This window comes from Lucilia sericata, unplaced genomic scaffold (genome assembly GCF_015586225.1).
Source record: "Lucilia sericata isolate MDLA Ls3-8-SP2 unplaced genomic scaffold, ASM1558622v1 Contig000157F_arrow, whole genome shotgun sequence".
NCBI classification, from domain to species: Eukaryota; Metazoa; Arthropoda; class Insecta; order Diptera; family Calliphoridae; genus Lucilia; species Lucilia sericata.
The window spans coordinates 476295-502500 of NW_023994187.1; the positions used below are offsets into that span (position 1 = coordinate 476295).

Consider the following 26206-nt stretch of genomic DNA (forward strand, 5'->3'; position numbering starts at 1 on the left):
TTGACATACAGCAACACTGCAACTTTGCATACATACATGTGTAGTATTCAAGTTTTTACTTTTACTACTCAATACGTGTTCGAGTATGTATGAGTATTTATGGGTTGTAGGGTTTTATTTATTATGAGTGAGTGTAAGTGTTTATCTATGTGATTTATAGAAAAAATAGCTTTTGCTAGTAACTAGAACCGTGTGAATTCTAAAACAACAACATTAATAGAACAAAAAATAAAAATAAATGTGATTTTTTTTTAACCAAACCACCAAACAAACACAACAAACAAGAAGCAACTGCAACAAAATATTTCAATTTCAAGAGTGTGTATGCTGTTGAACGAGGGAAGGTTGAAAAGAAAATTTTTAATACATACAATACAATAATACAATTAATACATTAATTACTCTTAGTGAAATATTATTGGAGTTATCAAGAACTTTTAAAGATTTGAGTAACTATTTACTAAAGTTAGCAAAGTATTCCTCTCAAAGAGGAGGAGTACTCTAAGACCTTTCACACGATTGCCAGATTTAATGTCATTCCTTTGCGTGAAACATGAACAAATTGGAAAAACCTTAAAAAGGTTGACCCAGATCACCAGTAATGGCACCCGGCTGTCGACAAAGGAGCTTGTTTCTGTTGTGGGCCTAAAATATTATAGTATTGTTTGAAACAGTTTGAGGTACAACCCCAATACCACAGATTCTTCACTTTATTCCTGCTATATTAACCCTCTTCCATCCGAATTCATAATTTGCGCCCTATTGTTAAAGCTTTAGTGCAAGAAGCTTAAACCTACGAACACACGAATGTTTTTGCTATATGCCTTCAAACATACAGTCCCCAATAGATTTATATTTACCCAGAAAGGGATTTACATCTTTATTCAAGATCTAAACATGAGGTATTTCAAACAATAAGCATGTTTTTGCCTCCCGTTACCAAAAAAGCTATTAAATCGCTCTTTTAGAGGGACTATGAACGAAAACAACTTCCTTAAGATCTCAATTACTAATGAATACTAATAATGAAAAAACTAGTGCTTAGTACAAGCCTCTCTCAAGATCTGAAATGTGTCATTAACGAATCTAATTACATTTCCATTAAATATCTGATGGTTTTATCTAGAACTATTGCTAAATCACGTGACCACATTAGGATTTGTTCTCGCTAATTTACGAGTATCTCACATGCAACTTAAGCTGAACTTTTTCGGTATAACACTGTCAGACTGTTGAAGGCTGTTGTGGTTTTCAAATGATAAAATTGACTGAGTTCTTCTACGTATGGTGGATCTGTCGTTCCTTTGAATTATTAAGCTGTCGTCTCCCATATTTTACCAACAAACATTGGAAAGACGGTTTAAATGGGTCTCCAATTCTGTTTTAAAATACCCGAAACTTAATACTACTAAGTACAAACCTGTTGCCGTATTTTAGCAACGAACAATGAAAAGACGACTTTGATGGACCATTTCAAACATTTATTGTAGCATAGTTCAGGATTAATACCAAGAACGATAACAACTTCCTTAAGAAACTTCCAAAAGGGTAGATGCATCCGAAAAAGATTTATCATGTCTAAGCATCCACTTGACTCTTATTTGTAATATATCGGGTAGAGCGAAGAAAATCGTCACTTTTAGCGTCCCAAAGTATCGTCTTGAATTTTACCAACGAACATTAGAAGCAAGTTTTTTATGGACCATCATAAAATCGTCGAAACTTTAGTTTACTGTTTAATAGTTCAGTCTTAAGACCAAGAACTATTACAACTTCCTTAAGAGACTTCGAAAAGGGTCGATGCATCCGAAAAATATTTTTCATGTGTAACTACCCAGTTGACTGTTAGTTGTCATATATCGGATTATTCGTACCAGTGTACTCTTTACCAACGAACATTTGAAAGACGATTTTGATGGACCACCATTTCTATATTATCGTCGAAACTTTCGATTTAGATTTACTGTAGCATAATTCAGTCTTAAGAACGATAGCAACTTCCTTAAGAGACTTCGAAAAGAGTTGATACATCCGACAATGATTTTTCATGTCTAACCACCCACTTGACTCTTATTTGTAATATTTCAGACGATTTCGATGGGCCACCATTTCTGTCATACAATCTTCGAATGTTTCGATTTAGATTCACTGTAGCATAGTTCAGACTTAAGAGTAAGAACGATAAATACCTCCTTAAGAAACTTCGAGGCAACCCAAAGTGCCTTAAAGTAATCTAGTGGGTAGATTCCTCATAATCGATTTATTCTTGCCGTTTATTGAATCCTTAGGACTAGCTTTCTGATTGCCTCTTTTTACTCTATGAACTGACTATTGACTTCCTCCAAAGGCCAGCCAATAGTCACCTTCTGACCCGTGCCCTCGAACTGCTGGGGATTATAGGGGCAGTTGAGGTTCCAGTCTTTGAAGAACTAATGCGAAATGCATACCATCAGTTAGACTTGTGTAAATATCGACCCCATTTTCAATTTGAATAATGTTGGTTGTGATCAGTTTCCTCTTAATGTCGAAAAGACATGGACTAGAGTGTGTGAAAATAAAATTTGAAAAAAAGTCGAAACTTTGAGACTTAAGTACACTTTTCTATAGGATTGAGCTGCTCAAAACTCGAGTCCTCTGAAATTTTCCATCACATCAGGTTTTCGAGATATCATATCGTTGTTTATGAAAGTTGTTATATCATCTGAAAGTCCAATACATACATATGTATGTAGGATTAACATATGTTCGTTTTTCGAGATATCTTAACCTAGAGTTAAAAGCAACTAGTAATTGGACTTCCAGATGGCATAAAAAATTTTAGACATCTTCGCGATGTTAAAACGTCTCTCAAATATGATAAAAAACATAACTCGGCATCTCGAAAACCAGATGTGATGGAGAAATTCGGAAACCAGATTCGGATACTTCTGATCTAAATCTGCTTTGATAAAGAATCGAGGAATAAATCTTCTATTTGCCATAATCACTAAGATTGTAAAAAATCTGTTCAATTATCCCTCGCATGCTTATTTGTTTGTATGTATATATTAAGTAGTTGGCCGCCTAAAATCAAGCAACCCGGCAGACATGCAGCCAGTCTGTAAAGGTTTATAATCATGTTGTGCCATACAAAGAAACAAACAAACAAACAAACTGAGAGACGATAAGCCAAATTATACGTCTGTAAGTTCGTTTGTTCGCTCGTTCATTCATCCGTCTGTATGTCTGTCTATTTGTCCATTCATCCATCCATCCATCCATCCAACACATTTACACAAGCCAACCAACAATCTAACCAAACCAAAACCAACCCAAACCCCAACCAACTATTTCATTATAGACGTCCGTCGTCTCTGGGTTTTAAGCTTTTTTTTATTTCTTTGTTTTTGTTGCTTCTTTTTCAGTTTGTTGTTTTTTTTATTATTATTATTTATTTTCCTATAGTTTGTGTATTTTCTTTTGCATTTTTGCTGTTTTTTGAACAAACTAATACAAATTTGTTTTGTTTTTTTTTTTGCCTCGCTGCTGTTGCTGCTCACATCACTGCCAGCCAAGCAGTCAGTTAGTCAGTGAGGCAGGCAGCCAGCCTTAAGTTGGATCTTGCTTTTTCAGTATATTTTTGCAAACATCACAGTAAACAGTCGCTGTTTTTGGTTAAACGGTACTAAAGTGTTTTTGAGCTGCGCATTAAAATACAAAACAAAACCAAATCGAGCCAAAACAATCTTGTTTGTTCGCGTTAATGTTTGTTACGGTTTGTTTACAAAAATAAACACAAAAAAAAAAATAAATAAACGTTGTGCAAAATTTTGTTGCAAATATTTGACAAAGTTTAAAAAGTGTATGAAAAAAAATTTTAAGAAAAATTAAAGGAAATTTTTTTTAAAAAAAGTGTTGCAATTTTAATAAAAATAAATTGTTTATTAAATAAAATAACAAAATTAGTTGTAATAAAGCCGTCGGCTTTGTAAAAGAAAATTTTCTTATATAAAATCAAGCATAAAGTGTAAAAAATTTTTAAATCTAAAAAATAATTATAAACAATATTATTAAATAATTAAAAATAAACAGAAATACAAATTTGATATTATTAAAAATTAATAACTAAATAACTTTTTGTTGTTAATTCCCTTAAAATCGTGTAAACATTTGAAGAAATTATTAAAAACCGGCAGATTTATTTCATCGTTGAAAAGGTTTTACAGTGAGTGTCAATAAATTGCTAACTTTTGCAGAGTTTAAACAATTCATTGAAAAATAAAACTTGCTAATTATGAAAATATTTTCGAATTTTTAATATTTCAGTGTGTGACAATATAATGTGATCGAGTGTTTTTAAAATTTGTTTAAAATACCAAAATATAATAAAAATCTGGAAAAAAATTTATTGATTTTAATATTGAATCTCTATATCGCATATTTAATATTAAGAGTTGTAGAAAAATGTTAAAATTTGTTTTCAATTTTAAGAAATACGGAAGATAATCTTAATCTAAATGCTAACTTCATGCATTTGGCGGTAAAATGTCGCACAATTTCAAATAAATTTGTTGCACTCGGTTCAAGTTCCCTATGATCGCCTGGCCAGATTTCAAAAGCTCATAATAGTTAAAACATTTCCCCGTTCTGTTCAATGAACCAGTCATAGTCTACGGACTAGTGTATGGATTAGTCTACGGACTAGTCTATGGATTAGTCTACGGACTAGTCTATAATTTAGTGTTATAACAAGTCTATTTATAAGTCCATGGAGTAGTCTACTGAATACTCTAAGAACAACGCCGATTTTGCCCCAATGTGACAAAAGTTGGGGGAGATTGAACCTTCAATATTTGAACTAAACTACCGGGTTGAACTTGGGTGATAAGTCTCATCTATATTACACGATGGTTGGTGGATGGATTTATGTTTGTGCTAAATTTTGTCTTGGTATTGGTGTTTGTGAAATGTGGACATTCATACATTATGTGAAGGGGGTCTTTGTATACGAGATAGGGTCAAATGAGATCCGATCATTACGAAATTCCGCAAGTTCATGAAAGCTTATATAAAACATAATAGTGCTGCTCGAGATACAAGTATATTTAACATAATTATAAGTTCAAAAACCCTATTCGATGGCTTAAGTTGTATAGTAGCTAGGTGAAATAATGGGGCGATTGTACCCAAGGCTTCGTACTTGGGGCAAAAAAGTGTACGTGCCAAATTTTATGCAATTATTTTGAAAACTGTGAGCTGTAAAACTTGTAAGCAATGTACAAGCTTTACATGGACAAAAGTGAATGGTATACTTTTAGGTGGGTAATAGGACCAATATTTTTATGCGATACAAACTCAAACGCATAATACCCACCCAACTATAGAGTTGTAGTTATACCCTAAAATCTTTCGAATTCGGAAGTCAAGTACGAATCGTTCTCAAATCAAGCCCATTTTGGGATTAATTAAATATTTTAAGTTATATTTCGTACTTAACGGATCTGTACTTAAATCAAGGATTTTGTTCTTTGTTTAAGAAAAAACGTACTTCTGAAACCGCTCCAGATTGATTTGAATGAGATTTCGGTTATATGGCTACCAGGGCTGTTTATGAAGGAGCGCATTCTGGACGTCCAATTTCTGGAACACTTTTCAAGCAATGCTGGTCATTTGCAACAAATAACTCGAACAATGTTGTCCTCAAAGCGGTCAATTGTGGCTAGATTATTAGCATTAAATAGTAACTTCAATCGAAAAATTTTGATATCAATAACTTGAGAAAAATAGATCTTTCCCAAATTCTAAAAATGAGCCTAATCACTTTCAATTAACCATCAGATCCACCCCATTTAAAAAGGAGCCCTATTAGATTCTAAGCCAATCTATCCATGTCCGTCAGTCTATTTGTTGAAAGCAGGGGGTTGGATTTTTCCAGCCCCGATACTTCTTTTTCCAACTAAGTACAATACCTCTAAGCTTCCGTATAAGCTATACCCGGAATACTGTTAAAATCCTCATGAATATGTAAGCTAGGCAGTAATAGTGATAGAATGTTGCACTAGTAGTTTTATACACTCCACTACAATAAATCGATTAAGATATAATTCGACAATAGACCGTAGGTCATATATGATGTTCATATATGATTATAAAATTCAAAATAAATCTATAAATAAACGAAAAAATTATTCATCCAAATCCACTTCTTATATATTACAAATTATATATTTTTATTAAAGAAAGGTGGCCACGTTGTGTGTGGGCAAAGATATTCTACATGTTATATCTTCCCTATTATTGGAAATTTGATGACAATTTCAATATCCCGTTCTGATGTGATGTGTTTAACAAAGGGAGAGAGTGATCGCCCAGATTTTAAAAGCTCATTAAGATATAATCTTTTAGGTCTTTAGCTACAGTAACAAGCTTCCCTAGTTTTGGATAAATCCTGATGCTGCCAAACGTTTTAAAATTATTGCTTGCGTAGCTCCCTATGGTTTTGCAAGTAATGCCTGCAATTCTTGGTCTTCAAACTTGTTTGGCTGACCTGTTCGATCTTTATCTACCGTATCTAAATCAGAACTTCTGAACCGCATATTGAAACCGCTAAAACACATTCACCATAAGCTCCTGTGAGCAATCGGTGTGATTCAGCGGCACTTTTTTTCATATATTGTGAATCATGCATTTAGAACCGACAGATTTTTGTCCGAAGAACCTCCATTCTACCCCAATGTGGCAAAAGATCGGGGAGATTGAAGCCTCAATATATGATTTAATAAACTACCGTATTGAACCTGGAAATTTTGTCTCATCTATATTACAATACAGATTTAATTTATATTTTAATTGACCGACTTTTTATCGGGAATCGAATTCGTAACCCCAGATTGATAGAACTTAACATTATATTGTCACATACTGTAAGCTGCAAAAAGTTTATAAAATTATAAAAATTTATTAATTTCTTTGTAATTTTCCTTTTAGAAAACATTATAGTAAAATCTACGAAATTTTAAAAAATATATCTGATGAAAAATTTTTCAAATTTGTGTAAAAATTGTGAAAGATTAAAGGATTTCTTGTTGAAAATGAAAAAATAAAAATTAAAAACCACAAAATATTAGTAAATCCAAAGATATAAAATCTTTACTAATCATTTAATAAAAAAAAAAATAAAAAATAATTAATTAAAAACTAAGTGAAAACATTGTTTAAATATTATAAAATTGTGTAAAGAAAATAAATTGTTTATATTTGTTTAACAAAAATAAACTAGAATTGTAACAAATATATATTTAGTAAATAATAAAATAAAAAATATTAAACTAAATATAAACAAATACTAATTAAGAAAAAAAAATTAAAAAAAAAACAATAATAAAATATTTTTTGAAACTAAATAAAAAATATAAAAAAATAGTTTAATATTATTATTAAATAATAAAAATATTTCTATAAATAAAAATTAAGAATTATTCATAAAAAAAAATAAATAAAATCTATAAAAACAATTTATAAAAATCTTTTAAAAGTATTTAATGAAAATTATTTACAAAAAAAACTGAAAAATAAAAAAACGTATAAAAAAGCGGGAAAATTTTAATAATAAAAAATTTTTTCTTAATTAATAAAAATAAAACTCTCAAAAAAGTTTGATCAAACTAACAGTTATTAAATATTAATAAAACTAAGTGATTTTTTCAACTCATTATAAACTAAATAAAATATTAAACAAAATTCTTGTTAAAAATTTGCAAGAAAAATTATAAAAAATCAATTCAAAAAGTTCTTGCGTTTGAAATTATACAATTTGAATACCATACTCACTGCAAACCACATCATCTAATAATAATAATAAAAAAATAATAAAAAAAGGTAATTTGATATTTTATCATAATCAAAACAAACAAAAAAAAGTTGTATTGTATAAAGCCCTATGAAAGTTTAATATGGAAATAAAATTAAAAAAATAATATTCAAAATTAAAAATATTAATTCTGCGGTTTTATTCTTAATTGTTCTTTATAAGCGCCCTATAGTAGGTAGTGATGTACATATATTAGTAATTTTCTGAAAATCAAGTACGTAACGAGCTCAAATCAAGCCCACTTTGGAATTAATTCAATCTTTTACATTCTTAAATCAATCTTAATTTTATCTCAAAGCAAGTGTCCATTGAGCTTAAATCAAATCCAATATTTCTGAAGTAAAAATTAAATACTCAGATTCATCAACAACAAAAATCATGAAATTCTATATAGTTCGGCATATAATTGGTCTAAACACCATAAAGGTCCCCTTTCTATCACGATAATAATCCTATTAATGGTGGGTATTTAAGATTCTGTAAAGATCATATAATCCTCCTACGTATAATACGTTGCGCGCCAAATTCATTCACTAATTAAAGTTCATATTTTATTTTCTTGTTAATCGATATTAAATTAAATCTGATCAAGTGTGATCTTTGCCCATGTTTAATATTTTTTTTTATGTTTTAATTTAATACTTTGTATGAAAATTTTGACATTGTCTGTCATAACAAAATTGTTTGGGGCCAAACCAATGTTTTGAATGTAATTTAATATTTTGGTTTGAATATGATTTTCGTGTAAAGAATGGCAAGAAAATCTTAATATTATATTCTCTAAAAGTTAAGAAGAAAAAATATTATAAATCAGTAAATAAATAATTGAAAATTAAGTGTTAACGTCTCGTTTAAGGCAATATTATAAGATCTAGCACTCGCAACTATCAAATATTCTCGTGATCTGCTAATGCTACATAATGTAGGAACTAATTTTTCTTTAGCACTAGAGTATTGGTTCAAGTTTTATTTACTGCCTTTGATCCTACTTAAAATGCTTAAATTGTTAAAGTCACTTTATTATTTTAAAGTAACGGTTTAAAGGAAAAACATTAAAGAGTTTATAAAGATTAAAAAGAAGCTTAATACTGATCAATAATTGGATAAATATCTCAAACTTTAAGATCCATAGACTGGCCCATAGTCTAGATCATAAACTAGTTTACAGACTAGTCAAAATACTAGCAAAAAGCCTAGATTAAGACCAAGACCTGTCCATAGACTAGTTCAATGACTTGGAATAATGAAAAGATGAATAGGACCACTAAAAGAGGATGTTTTTCAGATCTTATGAAACCCAGCAGTTCGACAAAGAGTCAATGCATCCGTAAATGACAGTGATTTCCACTAACATCTAACCATCTGGTGGACTCTAATTCGTCTCGGATGTACTCTTTGTAAACGAGGATGAAGATAATCATTACTTTAGTGTCTCCTTTGTAAGCGAGAGAGTGGACGCATAAAAAGCAAACTTAAGCTCTTTGTCTGTCTCTTTGTAATCTATGGGGTGACGATTGACTTCCTCGTAGGACAAGCACATGTTAATGTAGCCAGTCATCTGGGCAGTCGTTGGTGTAATCCTAAGTGTTAAATTAAATACCAGGGATGGGGGTAATGATTACACAAAGTAATTAATTACATGGTCAATTACAATTACGTGTAATGTGTAATTGTGCAATAACCAATTACAATTACTTATAATTGTAATTGAAGTTTTTCCAATTACAATTACTTGTAATGTGTAATTGACCAATAACCAATTACAATTACTTATAATTGCAATTGAAGTTCTGCCAATTACAAATACTTCTAATTGTAATTGAAGATTCCAATTAAAATTAGTTGTAATTGTAATTTAAATATTAGTGATTACAATTAATTGTAATTGGAAATTCTTCAATTACAATTACAATTACAAGTAATTGTAAATGGCAAAACTTCAATTACAATTACGAGCAATTGCAATTAGTAAAGCTTCAATTACAATTACTTTAAATGTAATTGTAATTGAAAGTGTAGTTATTACCCCCAAGCCTGCTAAATACGTAGTTCGGCACTATCCGACCGAACTGCTGGGAATATCATTTTCATTTTGACATAATCACAGCCCAAAAACAAGTCTATTAACGGATCCATATACAAGTCTACAGCCTAGTTTTAGAATGTAATTCGTCAATGGACAAGTCCATAGACTGGTTGAGAGAAAATTTAATATACTGGCCAATAGGCTTGTCTTCAGACTATTCAGTAGATCATTCCATAGAGTAGTTCATAGAGTAGATCATAGACTATTCAATAGACTTGTCCACAAAATAGTCAATGGACTTGTCAATAGGCTAGCCAAAACACTACTCAATAGATTAATCAATAGACTTATCAATAAACTAGTCAATAGACTAGACAAAAGACTAGCCAATAGACTAGTCAACAGACTAGTCCATAGACTAATCAACTGACTAGTCCATAGACTAGTCAACAGACTAGTCCATAGACTAGTCAACAGACCAGTCCATAGACTAGTCAACAGACTAGTCAACAGACTCCATAGACATGTCCATAGACTAGTCAGTAGACTAGACTAGTCCGTAAACTAATCCATAGACTAGATCTGGTTTATGTAACAGTCAATGTACTCGAAAAAAGAAATGAGTAATCCGCTCTCATATCACTCCGAAGGCGTTTCAGAAGTTCGGTAATTTCAGTTTTTCTTAAACCAAGTACAAAATACTTGATTCAAGCACGGATCCGCAACGTTGTCGAAATCTAAATTTTATACACATCCGTTGTCTAAATGTTAACAAACGTGGTTAGCTCACTATTGGCAACGGATTGTTTGTCAATAGTGAGCTTACCACGTTTGTTATCATTTAGACAACGGATGTGTATACAATTTAGATTTCAACAACGAATTGTTGCAATGTTATCAACAATACATAGTGTTGTCGTACGTATGTATATACTTTGACAATGGATATGTTATTGAAAAATTATAAACTCTTTGGTGTCAATTTGGTACCAGGCGTGTATATTTCTTTTTCCCTCTGTGTACTTATTGCAAAAATATATATGAATGTATTTATGAATTAAGTTTGAAAAAAGATTAAATTAAGTAAATAATAGACAACATAGTAAATTATAGACTAGTCCATAAACTGATCCTTTGTGGGTATATAAGATTCGGCATAGTCACTCCTATTCGTTCTTTATGTTTTTCCATTAAATTTGTTTCAATATCTACACTTCCAATAGCATTTCCCCGCCCTAAATTTAAGGGACCACATTGTAACTTAAACTTGTTTGTCTTTAACTCTCTTACTATATTCATATTGTATTGCAAGTCTTTCTAATTCTAATCGTGTGTTGTAATAATGTCACAAAACTTGTTTGGTATTTCAGATTTTACTCATGCTAGTTTGACAACAACAAAAACAAGAAACATCATAAATAAATACAAAATATTGTTCGCCAGTCATTTGATTTAAGAAAAAAAGAAATAATAATAATAAAATTTTAAATGAAATAATGTTGTATAATTGTCATTTATTTATACGAAGATGTTTTATGGTTAATTTCTTCACCTGTCGGTTCCTACTTTGCCACCTTCCTTCCTGCCTTCATTTCTTGCAAACGTTTCGTTCTACTTGTGTGCGCTGTACAAGTTACAGCAACAGACGACATCTACGGGCAATTTAGAATTGCTTGGCAACAAATTCGTGAACAAAACGAATGCAAATTTGTTTATATTAATATAAGTTGTTTGTAATAATATAAGGGGTATTCAGATTTGGCATGTACTGTAAATCTTATTATACGATTGCTTAGTAGAAGCAAAGTAATTTAGAATCGGAAATTAGTCTCGAACTGTTTTAGATTTTCTTCTCTATTTCTATATCTGGATTTTTGAACACAAGGACAAGTATTTCAAGGAATATTTGTGGAAAATTTCAGCCCTCTACACAGAGGGAACAAGAAATATACACGCCTGGTACCAAATTGACACCAAAGTGTTTATAGTTTTTCAATAACATCCGTTGACAAACAATCCGTTGCCAATAGTGAGCTATCCACGTTTGTTAACATTTAGACAACGGATGTGTATAAAATTTAGATTTCGACAATGAATTTTGCAATGTTGACAACGTTGCGTTGTCAACATTACATAGTGTTGTCGTACGTATGTATATACATTGACAACGGTTGTTATTGAAAAACGATAAACTCTTTGGTGTCAATTTGGTACCAGGCGTTTATATTCCCTTTCTGTTCCTTCAACGTCCATACAAATAGACATGTCTTAGAATCTAATAAGGTGCTAGAACATATACATATCTGCTTTTATGGATCTACAACCAATAATGTACTCTTTAATCTGAGACCCATATTTGGAACATTATAAACACATCCCATTTCTGAGTGGAACTATTTACCCACTAGAATAGTTTCGATTTTGTAAAGTTGTATTTTACTTTCACAAATCGATAAGTCTCCTTAAAATTTTTTTCTCTATAGCTTGCAACAAACTGTTTACAACGTCTAAAATCAATCGTCGGTCTGTTGGACAGTCCACCTCTCAAAAAAAGTTGTTTTTGCTGTCATTGTTGTTGTATTTTCTTAAACACATATACATTAGAGGGACTCACAAAATAACGAAAAAAAGGGGTAAAAGTAGGACACTTTGGGTCTATAAAATTTTTATGAGCTGGACCAATTTCTAAAAGAGGTCTATTAATTATCGGATAAGTATATAAAAAGGGGACAAGTTTATTACATTCCCTTCACTGAATCCAATTGAAAAAATTTTGCAACCATTTTGCTATGGTTTTGGTCCTTGGAGCCTTTAAAACAGTACTGAAATTGGAACAGACATTTATGAATTCGGCCCATTCGCGAAACGGCCATCGCTAGATTGAAAATATCTTGAGAAACATAAAAAAGTAAATTCGGAGAGGAGTAACAAAAACATCCCACCCATAGTGAGTGCGTCTAATGTACATCAATTAAAGCAATAAAAATTGTTTGTCACTGTTGCTGTAGTTCAATAAAATTGTTTGTTATTGCTGGACCCAACAGCAGTAGCAGCAACAACATCAAACAAGTTATTTAAACACGAGTGAGTAGTCATCAGTCAATTTAAAATATCAAGGGGAGTGAAAAGGAGAGGGAACGGTAAAGACACAGAGAGAGTGTGTTTGAGTGGAAAAAATAAAAAAACAAGAAGAAAAATATGTTACAAACAGATATAATGTGAGAATAATAGAGTGGTTTCTATATAACCGATTTTGAATAATTCCAATATCTCTAATTTCTTGCTTCAAGGACTCTGATTTCTATAAGCATCAAAATATAAAAGACTTTTTGGGGTCTTCCACTTCCACATACTTCGATTTGATACAAACATCATACTTACTACGATCAATATGTTCCAACAAGAATAAATTTTACTCATATAAGTATATATAGCAGGGATGGAAAATTCAGCACTATTTTTCTTTTTCCAGAACTTTTTGAAAAGTTTGAAAAATACCCCTGTATCCCCCACCCAAATATCAAGTACTTATTTATACTAAAAACTTTTAGTAAACAGTCCATAGACTAGTCAATAGGCCACTGACTAGTATGTAGATTTATCAATAGACGAATTAATAAATTAATTCATAGAATAGTCAATAGACAAAGCCAAATACCAAATTCCCAGACTAATCTGTACATTAGTCAATAGACTAGTCTGCGGACTGGGTATATGTGCCAATTGAATAATGTTTAATTGCCGTTTTAGTTCCTTCGTTGTAATTGTGATTTTATAAATAATGTAAATTTGTTTTTGCTTTTACTCTCCTCTCAAAAAAAATAAAATCATAAGCGGTAAAAAAGTATTTGCAAAAAATTCTAATAGAAATTCAAGAGCAAGGAAATGAAAAAAAATCAAAAACAAAACAAATCTAATCACATTGTAAGCAAAGAGTGCAACACACGCTTTGCTCGTAATCATTTACATCTAGTATATATTAATATATTAGTGTGGCCAGACTTATAGTTTTATAGTTAAAATCTTTTACATGTTATTTAAATAAATATTTTATTCAAAAATTTTTCTATACGACAAATCGGGAGTCATGGTCTGGGTCGCTCATTTTCTAGTTCAGTTCTAATTCAGTTCAGTTCCAGTTCAGTTCCAGTTCAGTTCTAGTTCAGTTCTAGTTCCGTTCTAGTTCAGTTCTAGTTCAGTTCTAGTTCTAGTTCAGTTCTAGTTCAGTTCTAGTTCAGTTCTAGTTCAGTTCTAGTTCAGTTCTAGTTCAGTTCTAGTTCAGTTCTAGTTAAAGTTCTAGTTCAGTTCTAGTTCAGTTCTAGTTCAGTTCTAATTCAGTTCTAGTTCAGTTGTAGTTCAGTTCTAGTTCAGTTCTAGTTCAGTTCTAGTTCTAGGTCAGTTCTAGTTCAGTTCTAGTTCAGTTCTAGTTCAGTTCTAGTTCAGTTCTAGTTCAGTTCTAGTTCAGTTCTAGGTCAGTTCTAGTTCAGTTCTAGTTCAGTTCTTGTTCAATTCTAGTTCAGTTCTAGTTCAGTTCTAGTTCAGTTCTAGTTCAGTTTCAGTTCTAGTTCAGTTCAGTTCAGTTCTAGTTCAGTTCTAGTTCAGTTCTAGTTCAGTTCTAGTTCAGAGTTCAGTTCAGTTCTAGTTCAGTTCTAGTTCAGTTCTAGTTCAGTTCTAGTTCAGTTCTAGTTCAGTTCTAGTTCAGTTCTAGTTCAGTTCTAGTTCAGTTCTAGTTCAGTTCTAGTTCAGTTCTAGTTCAGTTCTAGTTCAGTTCTAGTTCAGTTCTAGTTCAGTTCAGTTCCGTTCTAGTTCAGTTCTAGTTCAGTTCTAGTTCAGTTTCTAGTTCAGTTCTAGTTCAGTTCTAGTTCAGTTTCTAGTTTCATTTCTAGTTCAGTTCTAGTTCAGCAGTTCTAGTTCAGTTCTAGTTCAGTTCTAGTTCAGTTCTATTCAGTTCTAGTTCAGTTCTAGTTCAGTTCTAGTTCAGTTCTAGTCGTTCTAGTTCAGGTCTAGTTCAGTTCTAGTTCAGTTCTAGTTCAGTTCTAGTTCAGTTCTAGTTCAGTTCTAGTTCAGTTCTAGTCATCTAGTTCAGTTCTAGTTCAGTTCTAGTTCAGTTCTAGTTCAGTTCTAGTTCAGTTCTAGTTCAGTTTTAGTTCAGTTTAATTCTAGTTCAGTTCACTTCTAGTTCAGTTCTAGTTCGGTTTCTAGTTCAGTTCTAGTTCAGTTCTAGTTCTAGTTGAGTTCTAGTTCAGGTCTAGTTCAGTTTCTAGTTCAGTTCTAGTTCAGTTCTAGTTCAGTTCTAGTTCAGTTCTAGTTCAGTTCTAGTTCAGTTCTAGTTCAGTTCTAGTTCAGTTCTAGTTCAGTTCTAGTTCAGTTCTAGTTCAGTTCTAGTTCAGTTCTAGTTCAGTTCTAGTTCAGTTCTAGTTCAGTTCTAGTTCAGTTCTAGTTCAGTTCTAGTTCAGTTCTAGTTCAGTTCTAGTTCAGTTCTAGTTCAGTTCTAGTTCAGTTCTAGTTCAGTTCTAGTTCAGTTCTAGTTCAGTTCTAGTTCAGTTCTAGTTCAGTTCTAGTTCAGTTCTAGTTCAGTTCTAGTTCAGTTCTAGTTCAGTTCTAGTTCAGTTCTAGTTCAGTTTTAGTTCAGTTCTAGTTCAGTTCTAGTTCAGTTCTAGTTCAGTTCTAGTTCAGTTCTAGTTCAGTTCTAGTTCAGTTCTAGTTCAGTTCTAGTTCAGTTCTAGTTCAATTCTAGTTCAGTTCTAGTTCAGTTCTAGTTCAGTTCTAGTTCAGTTCTAGTTCAGTTCTAGATCAGTTCTAGTTCAGTTCTAGTTCAGTTCTAGTTCAGTTCTAGTTCAGTTCTAGTTCAGTTCTAGTTCAGTTCTAGTTCAGTTCTAGTTCAGTTCTAGTTCAGTTCTAGTTCAGTTCTAGTTCAGTTCTAGTTCAGTTCTAGTTCAGTTCTAGTTCAGTTCTAGTTCAGTTCTAGTTCAGTTCTTGTTCAGTTCTAGTTCAGTTCTAGTTCAGTTCTAGTTCAGTTCTAGTTCAGTTCTAGTTCAAGTTCAGTTCTAAATATTTTTGAAGATTTTAAAAATCTGGCAACACTCTATTTAGTTGGCAACAAACTAAATCAAATTGCGCACTCACACAAAAAATATTGCAAAAAAGAAACTATTCAAACATTTTTAAACTTATAAACATTTTATCTTGTGGCTTGTTCAATCTAATACAACACCAACAGACGTTGCGAATAAATAAAGGAAAATTAGAAAAACAAATTAAATATTATGTATTTCTATTCGCAAAAAAAGTAATATGTAGGAAAATATTCTTTTGAAATGTATTTATTTGAAATTGTTTAAAAGAGTAGTAAAGAACAGGAGTCAATTTGCAATATAAATGAACATGTAGTGTAGATCCTAGCCTCTTCAATAATCTTGGGTTTATGGAGTTCTTTCTTAACCCATGTCTTATAGAATTTTCAGTATATTTTTTGCTGTTCATTTCCAACTGGGTATTTTTGGCACCATATTTTTGCATTTAATGTTTAGCCTTATTAGATTCGCATGCTTCATTTTGTTTATAATTTGATATTAATTAATAGTTTCTTATTAGTAGTTACGAAAGTTAATTATTATTAATTAACATTAACACTTTTATAGACATTGATGTATGGTCTTTGAATATAATATAAATTTACAGAATTAAATAACTTATTTACTAAAATATAAATGCAATTTACAACTTAAATTTAAAAGCTTTGAAGTAAAGTTCACTCAAAGACTCTCCACTGAAATTTATTCTACCAGAAACCTTATTTAGCAACACATGTGTAGACTCGCATTGGTTTCTGATACTAATTGAGAATGATTTAAACTCATGTAAACATCCCATGTTTATATTTCTGAATGTAAATGAACTTATTTCTTGAGTACAAACAATAATGCTCCAGAAAAGTCAATTATTTTACCCCTTCTCGGTTCTAGTTCCGTTCTAGTTTAGTTCTTGTTCAGTTTTTGTTAAGTTCTAGTTTAATTCTAGTTCAGTTCTAGTTCAGTTCTAATTTAGTTCTAGTTCAGTTCTAGTTCAGTTCTAGTTCAGTTCTAGTTCAGTTCTAGTTCAGTTCTAGTTCAGTTCTAGTTCAGTTCTAGTTCAGTTCTAGTTCAGTTGTAGTTCAGTTCTAGTTCAGTTCTAGTTCAGTTCAGTTCAGTTCTAGTTCAGTTCTAGTTCAGTTCTAGTTCAGTTCTAGTTCAGTTCTAGTTCAGTTCTAGTTCAGTTCTAGTTCAGTTCTATAGTTCAGTTCTAGTTCTAGTTCAGTTCTAGTTCAGTTCTAGTTCAGTTCTAGTTCAGTTCTAGTTCAGTTCTAGTTCAGTTCTAGTTCAGTTCTAGTTCAGTTCTAGTTCAGTTCTAGTTCAGTTCTAGTTCGGTTCTAGTTCAGTTCTAGTTCAGTTCTAGTTCAGTTCTAGTTCAGTTCTAGTTCAGTTCTAGTTCAGTTCTAGTTCAGTTCTAGTTCAGTTCGAGTTCAGTTCTAGTCCAGTTCTAGTTCAGTTCTAGTTCAGTTCTAGTTCAGTTCTAGTTCAGTTCTATTCAGTTCTAGTTCAGTTCTAGTTCAGTTCTAGTTCAGTTCTAGTTCAGTTCTAGTTCAGTTCTAGTTCAGTTCTAGTTCAGTTCTAGTTCAGTTCTAGTTCAGTTCTAGTCAGTTCTAGTTCAGTTCTAGTTCAGTTTCAGTTAGTTCTGTTCAGTTCTAGTTCGTTCTAGTTCAGTTCTAGTTCAGTTCTAGTAGTTCAGTTCTAGTTCAGTTCTAGTTCAGTTCTAGTTCAGTTCTAGTTCAGTTCTAGTCAGTTCTAGTTCAGTTCTAGTTCAGTTCTAGTTCAGTTCTAGTTCAGTTCTAGTTCAGTTCTAGTTCAGTTCTAGTTCAGTTCTAGTTCAGTTCTAGTTCAGTTCTAGTTCAGTTCTAGTTCAGTTCTAGTTCAGTTCTAGTTCAGTTCTAGTTCAGTTCTAGTTCAGTTCTAGTTCAGTTCTAGTTCAGTTCTAGTTCAGTTCTAGTTCAGTTCTAGTTCAGTTCTAGTTCAGTTCTAGTTCAGTTCTAGTTCAGTTCTAGTTCAGTTCTAGTTCAGTTCTAGTTCAGTTCTAGTTCAGTTCTAGTTCAGTTCTAGTTCAGTTCTAGTTCAGTTCTAGTTCAGTTCTAGTTCAGTTCTAGTTCAGTTCTAGTTCAGTTCTAGTTCTAGTTCAGTTCTAGTTCAGTTCTAGTTCAGTTCTAGTTCAGTTCTAGTTCAGTTCTAGTTCAGTTCTAGTTCAGTTCTAGTTCAGTTCTAGTTCAGTTCTAGTTCAGTTCTAGTTCAGTTCTAGTTCAGTTCTAGTTAGTTCTAGTTCAGTTCTAGTTCAGTTCTAGTTCAGTTCTAGTTCAGTTCTAGTTCAGTTCTAGTTCCGTTCTAGTTCAGTTCTAGTTTCAGTTCTAGTTCAGTTCTAGTTCAGTTCTAGTTCAGTTCTAGTTCAGTTCTAGTTCAGTTCTAGTTCAGTTCTAGTTCAGTTCTAGTTCAGTTCTAGTTCAGTTCTAGTTCAGTTCTAGTTCAGTTTTAGTGCAGTTCTAGTTCAGTTCTAGTTCAGTTCTAGTTCAGCTCTAGTTCAGTTCTAGTTCAGTTCTAGTTCAGTTCTAGTTCAGTTCTAGTTCAGTTCTAGTTCAGTTCTAGTTCAGTTCTAGTTCAGTTCTAGTTCAGTTCTAGTTCAGTTCTAGTTCAGTTCTAGTTCAGTTCTAGTTCAGTTCTAGTTCAGTTCTAGTTCAGTTCTAGTTCAGTTCTAGTTCAGTTCTAGTTCAGTTCTAGTTCAGTTCTAGTTCAGTTCTAGTTCAGTTCTAGTTCAGTTCTAGTTCAGTTCTAGTTCAGTTCTAGTTCAGTTCTAGTTCAGTTCTAGTTCAAATCTAGTTCAGTTCTAGATCAGTTCTAGTTCAGTTCTAATTCATTTCTAGTTCAGTTCTAGTTCAGAAAAAAATTTATTTCCAAGACGTTTCCGAACAAATAATACTGGCTGCCTCAATGTAACTTTTATTAAAATGTTTGAAAACTTTTCTTTAATTTAATATTTGTTTAAAAAAATCTTCTAGAATTTAAGTTCTTTTTGTTAACTGTAAATATATAATTTTATAATATGTAAATTTTATTCTTTATCGTTTCAGTCACACTTCGAAAATTTGCTAAATCAAAATCAAAAATAAATGAAATTTTTGGCAACAAAGGAATTCATTATTCTAGTTAGAGAATTTCAGTAATTTTAGCAGGTGGCACCATTGACTAAAGGTTTTGCAAAAATAAAATAAATAAAGTACATAAGAATACAATATAAAAGAAATTATACAAGTATTTAAATAAAAAGTAAAAGAATCATACAATTTTCTCAAGACAATGGATGAACCTTAAAGAAAAAAAGTGCAAACACTAAATTGCTTAAGAAAAAAAGTATTTATTCTTTATAAGAGAAATACAGCAAATTAAACAATCTTGAGAATATAAAATAAATAGACAGCAAATAAAAAAGTACTAGTGTAACTAGTACCTACCTAAATAAGTAATTGAAAACCTTTTAGGCAACAAACGCCTGATATTACAACAAAACAAACAAAAGATAAATTATTTTCAAACTTATCTAGTCCATAGAATCTACTTGTGGCAACTGGCAAGATTTTAAAGTTACCTAAGGCAAGCGAATAAAAAAAAACTCAAACACAACAACACATTAAACGTGTCAACCGTTTTTGTAGCCTACGATTGTTGTTGCTGCTGCTACCACTGCTGAGCGGAGTGTGGACGTGGAGTGTCTGTCATTCCAAACATTTCCAACAAACCAGTTGCCAGTAAGTGATTTTGAATGGTTTCTGAGGACACCAACTGGAATAGCAGCGACACAATGTCCGACACGGACATGCACGATTCGAAGAATGATATTTGTGGTGGTGCTTCCAGCTCCAGTGGCAGCTCTGGCACCCCACGAACTAAACCGAATTGTGCACGTTGCCACAATCATGGCTTTAAAATTAAATTGAAAGGCCACAAACGCTATTGCAAGTATCGCAATTGTAACTGTGAAAAATGTCGCCTAACCGCCGATCGACAGCGTGTCATGGCCCTACAGACGGCACTGAGACGTGCCCAACAGCAGGATGAACAGCGCATATTACAGATGCATGAGGTGCCGCCAGTTGTACATCCACCACCAGCTTTACTAAAGGCCCACTATCACCATCATCATCACTTGCAGCATCATCTGGCAGAGCAATTACATCACCATCATCATCCCCATTTGGTGGATGCCACAACATCAGCAGCTGTTGTGGGTGCTGTACCGCCACATCATCACCATCATCATCATGTGACACATGCTGCAGCAGCGGCAGCTATATCAACAATACGTTCACCACCCCACAGTGATCACAGTGTCAATGGTGGCTCAAGTGCTGGTGGTGGAGGAGGAAATAATGGTGGTGGTGGTGGTGGCGGCAACGGTGGTGGAGGAGTCGTTAGCAGTGTTGGCGCTATTGAACGTAATGCGGCCGCCTTAAATGGTATGGCCAGTAGTAGCAGTATTGCTTCTAGTTCAACAGCTGGTCCACCGCATCATCCCTCACCGGATCATCATCAGCAGCATAATAATCAACATCACCATCATCATCACCCACATCCACATTCATCGGCCGTACCGCCCACTGCTCAGTCAGTTGATAGTTCTTGTGATTCATCCTCACCATCGCCTTCGTCTACATCGGGGGCAATATCGTTGCCAGTTAATCGTAAGATTGTTCCAGAACATCATCAAAATGGAGCTGATATGTCTATAGGTAAGTTGTGATGTTTTATATTTTATTTCTTCTTCTAAAATAATCTAAATTATAATGACAACTCAAACTATATTTGGTGATCTATCTTTAATATAGGGCTATAAACTATCTACTCTTCGTATATTTTACTTTATTTTACAAATTAATGAAATTCTCCTATTAAATAGATATCATCACATTTCCGATAAGAGCTTTTCAAATCCCAGCAACTTTATTATATGTAGCAAAAGTCAAACGACCGATGAGTAAAAACTTTAGTAGAAAATCTTGATTAAAACCGCCATAGTAAACATCATTTTAATGAATACACTTTGTGTAAGTAGGTTCGTCAAATATACTTTCGATTGCAACTAACAATTCCCTAGTGTTGAGTTGACTTTTTCGAAACACATACAACTATGCTTATCAAACATCTTTGATGTCAATTCTTCATCACAATTGATGAACAACATGACAACTAGTTGGTATATAAACGCTCATCATACTCATACAGTTAACGATTTCAATCTCAGAGAATGTGAGAATAACATATTAATTGAATGTACCCTATAGTCAGTGTCGCCAGATGTGGGGATTTGTCCCCAAATTGGGGATTTCAAGTTTTATTTGGGGACAGATTTTCGTGGGGAGGGATTTGGGGATTTTCGTAAAATTTGGGGATTTTTTTGTAATTTTTCCGCTATTTTTGGGGTTTTTATTTTTTCTTAAAAATATTAACATTATTATTATTTCTAGTCTAGTTTTTATGGGTTTTCTAGGTTTAAACAATTTTAAAAGTAGCTTGGCAATTATATCACAAAAAAATTAGAATGGGTTCATGAAGAGATCGCAAGAAAATTGAATTTTATTAAATTAATTCACATTATTTATTTTTTGTTTGAATTATTTTTTTCATCAATGAACAAAAGTATAAATTTTTAAATTTGTATAGAAATGAAAGTTAACTTTCTAGAGATCCCCTCATGGTCCCATTCTGTTGTTTGTATATGTTGTATATTTTAGTGTAGTAAAAATGGAAGATACAACAATTATAAAATCGGAAAAGTAGTTTAGAAAATATACGATACTAAATTTTATGCCTTTGAGAAAAAATGTGGATTTTCAACCTCTAAACCGTAACGAATTTGAAAATTTTGGAAAACTTTTAATTTTGTATTGATACAAAAAATGTGTATACCAAATTTCATCGAAATCAGAGAATCATGTTCGAAAATTTTTAAAATTACACATATCGAGACACTACATTTAAAAAGTGCTAATTCAAAAATGTCTAGTTTTCAGGAGAGGAAAAAAACTGTTTAATTTGTATAATGTTGAACAAATTAATAACATTCTTTCCATAATATGTTTATAATAATCTTACCAATTTATAATTATATACAAATTAATACATTTTGTGTTTTTCAAGGATTTATCTTTGGTTAGCACATTTTGTTCAAAGGAAAATTTTAAAATTGAAACATTTATTGGTAAAATAAAAATTACTATATTTCCGAAACTAAATATTGAATTCCAATTTATTAAACAGATTCCTGTTCAGTATGTCATATTTTATAATAGCGGAGATAAATATTTAATAAAATTAATTTTTCAAAAAATGTTGTAAAATTACTATGGGAGATAGCACTTATTTTCTTAAAAAATATTCTACTTTGTGTAGTAGACAAAACAGATACTAAAAGCACAAAAGTTAATATTTTGATCCCAAATTTGTACCAGCACTTTTTGAATATAGGGTGTCGATATATTGATATTAATATGAACATCAGGGAGATTTTCGGAATAAGTCCATTAATTATGTACCGAGGTTTACAGAATTTGAAAGAGTTATTAGTTTCATATCATTTTTGTTAAATCTTATAGTACATTAATTTTTGAACGATTCACTACAGTAAACCGATTTGTTGTAAGAGAGGTAATATGGGGTGTTCGGTCAATTATGGACTGACCCACATGAAATTTGGTAGAGAGATTTTGATTCATATAACAATTGTTTGTGTAGAATTTCGTTCTTATACAGGCTTTTTGAAGCCAATCATGAACTTAAGCCTTTATAGCGTGTAACATTTCTGTAACAAACCCAAAAATTGACTCTAAAATAGGTCCTAGGCACTTATTTTCGAATCAAATTAGTGAAGCACATTCATGAGATTCCACTTAACTGTTTTGTATGTATGTATTTTAACATGATATGTGGCAAAACTATTCACTTATGCTAAATTGAATTTTCAGTTTTGATAAAAAGTTAAATTTTGTGTTCAAGCTAAATTGGTAAGATAATTTCGATTTTTAAAAATTTTATAAAAGGGGAAAAAAAGTTTCGTTGTTTTTATAAGATTTTGTAGACAATTTTGTGTAAATTTATTATTAATTAAAAAAAATAAACAATTTAAAATTTCTTGTATCATAAAAATCGATTTTAAAATCAATCAAAAAATCATTAATAAAACGCTAATAACAAAAAATTTTAAATTTCTGAGTAAAATGTATTTTATTATTTACCGAATTCTATCATGTCCCAAAAAATCAAAAAGATTTCAGCTCTTGGACTATAAAGGGTTAAAGTTATTTTCTGAAGGGATTTATATGGGGGCCAGGGATAGCAAATTACATTTTAAAATTTTACAAAATTGCGTGAAAAATAGTACATTATTGCTTCTAATTGTACCAAATCATAATTATTTTACTAAATTAATATTAAAGTGGGAGTGTCCTTAATCGAAACAAAAACATTTCAAGCTATACATAGGTTAGGTTGAGAGGAGGATGTATAATACATCAAATCCTAAGAAATACTCTTAGGTCACTATAGTACCTGTTGAGCTCTCCTTATCCGAAGTACAGAAACTCTGTTTCTAGATGGAGTTCTTTAAAATGTTCCAATCAGTGTGCGTGAGGGATGTTATATCTGCTCCCAAGATATTCAGCATAAAATTTTCCATAGAAAATTAGTCTGATCTGTGTAAAGCTATTTTACATGTATTTGGTCTAAAATGCAATAAAAATTTTTATATTGCATAAAACTTTAATAGATATTGCGGAAATACTAGATTTTTTCACATTTGAATGGACTCATACTACTTTCAAAAACAATAATTTTATAATTTTGCTAATTTATTATTTTTTCATACAAAAAGGAACTCATATCAATTAGCAAAAATTAAAATATATAGTTTTATTGTATTAGAAGAGTCTGCTAAATTTTTCGAAAATTTCAACTTTTAGCAGAGATGCTGACAAAATCTCAGATGAGTGATTGGTGTACTACCATTGTACTTTTAAGCATCGAATTGTACCAAAAAGTACAATTGTGCCAACTTTGCCAACCCTGATGGGGGCTAACTGTGGCCCAATGATTACCATTCTTACAGCATAATTTCTTGGTACACAGAAAAAAGTTTCAGCATAAATATTATGAACTGCTTTCATTGACAAAAGTTAATAATATTTAAGAATAAGTTCCTAAATGGTATGAATTTTTTCATTTTTATTTTTTCAAACATAATCTAGAAGCCTTGACTTAAAATATTTCAAATTTAATTTTTATTTTTCTATTTGTTAAAAAATGTCTGAAATTTTCTTTGGAAAATTTTTTATTTCTTTATGATTTTTAGATTGAAATCGATGGGATGTGCACGTAATTTGCGGGATTTGATGAAGAATGGATGTTTAACTATGTTTGCTGATGTTTTCTTATTTCAGATTTTGTTTTTCAACATTTATATTTAATTATCATACAAAATTTGCTAATATAGGATCACTATTTACAAGATATGGAAACAGATTTGTAGATAATGGACTTTTTTTGCAATTTTTTAAGAATATCATAGAAAATAAGTAAAATCAAAAAAAATTCTGTCATGTTGAAATTCATACATTTTATGAACTTTTAATATTCTGAATGAAAATGGTTTGGGAAAAAAGTCATGTTCGATTCATACTATTTATTACAAAATTCATTCCAGCTATGTATTATTTTTTTCTGTGTACATAAACCTTACTTGTGTAAAATTTTACCACGATTGCTTCATAATTAATTTATGTGTGAGGGCTATGTAAAAATCGAAGTCCGATACTGCCCATTTTTAATTGGGGTCTCCTTTAAGTAAACTTGGCCAAAAGTCAATATTTAAAAATTATTTTTTTGCAAAAAATATAGCGTATCTTAAAAGCCAAGACTTTGTTCTATATAACGCTATAATTAGTTTTTCGATTTTCCTTTTGTAGGCCTTTAGGTTGTGCATCAAAGTTTAGGTTTTTTATATATAATTTTTCATATTGTTTTTTTTTTAATTAATACCTTTACCTTTTTTATATAAAAAACTACCATTCCATAAATTTTCTTAAAATTTTAATTTTCAGTCCAAATATAATGTTGTTTTGTATGAAAAATTATATTTTAAATAACCATTACACAATAGGATTCAATTATTCATTACTTATTAAAATGCCACTTTTCATATATATATTTATGTTTTTTTGCCATTTTTAAAGGAGAAAAAGTACTATTTGGCCGCTGATGGCCCCTCGGCAACCATATACATATGTAAGATACTATAATGTGTTCTTAATATCACCACATCTATATTTTTTGCCTCTATGGCATTTTTTATTTATTTTTCTAACACTCCATAAAACAAAAATATTAAAACATTTGTATTTTATTTTAAAAAATCGAATTATTAAACACCAAATTAATTGATTTAAATAATTCTCCAATAGTTAACGAGTAACTAAAATTGATTTCACTCAACATTTCAAAGACTTTTTCATACGTTTTTACCATATATATAGCTTTTTTGAAAGAAAAATTAAATAAAAATTCACAGAGATTTTGTACTTGACTAAATGGTGTTATTAGTGCAAGTACTTACCACAATCGCTTACAAGTAATTAGAAAAATAAGTCAATTTAAATTGTATGAACAAATTTATACAGCTCCTATAGATGACAAATGAATTAAAAAGTAGTTATATATCACATTATTAATAAGACGTTATTAGACTACTTCTATGTAAACAGGACTATATATAGTAGTCATTGAAAACTATGTTAATAGGTAAGTGGTTACAACTGAAAGTCATTACCAAGTATTTGCTGGGATTATTAGTAATTTTTAGCGCTAATGATCCAAAAAATATGAAAATACATAGTGTATTTTTTGCGAAAATTTGCACTAAGTTCAAAGTTCTTTTCTAATATTTCAAATCTAGAAGCTCTCCCCTTTCTAACGCTACCAATCACTTGTATCAAAACTTTGTAGTTTAGTTAATGCCAAGATTTGTTCGGGGAGACCCCACTGTGCAGTGCCTATCAATGGAGAATACTTGTGACGAACATGTCAGTTTTTCATGAAAGAAATTGGGGAAAACTATGGGGATTTCAATTTAAAAATGGGGATTATTTGGGGACTTCAAGCTTAAGATTGGGGACATAAGTCAAAATTTTTCTGGCAACACTGCCTATAGTAGTTAATTTAAATAGATAACTGTTTGGAGACATAAAATTTTTGTTTTATAGAAAA

The 26206-nt window shown here is 31.3% G+C and overlaps 1 protein-coding gene across 2 annotated transcripts in view; it reads left to right on the forward strand.

Annotated features, from left to right (window-relative positions):
* LOC119601325 (protein doublesex) overlaps positions 1–26206 on the forward strand; it is a 63132-nt gene that overhangs the window by 13823 nt on the left and 23103 nt on the right. Inside the window, exons 1-2 of one of the 2 annotated variants that reach the window (XM_037952170.1) lie at positions 7621–7857; positions 19027–20682. In XM_037952170.1, coding sequence (XP_037808098.1) covers positions 19716–20682 — 967 coding nt within the window. In that variant the 5' untranslated portion in view covers positions 7621–7857; positions 19027–19715. Of the gene's footprint in view, positions 1–7620; positions 7858–19026; positions 20683–26206 lie in introns of those variants that run through there. The other variant, XM_037952171.1, reaches the window with a different exon arrangement.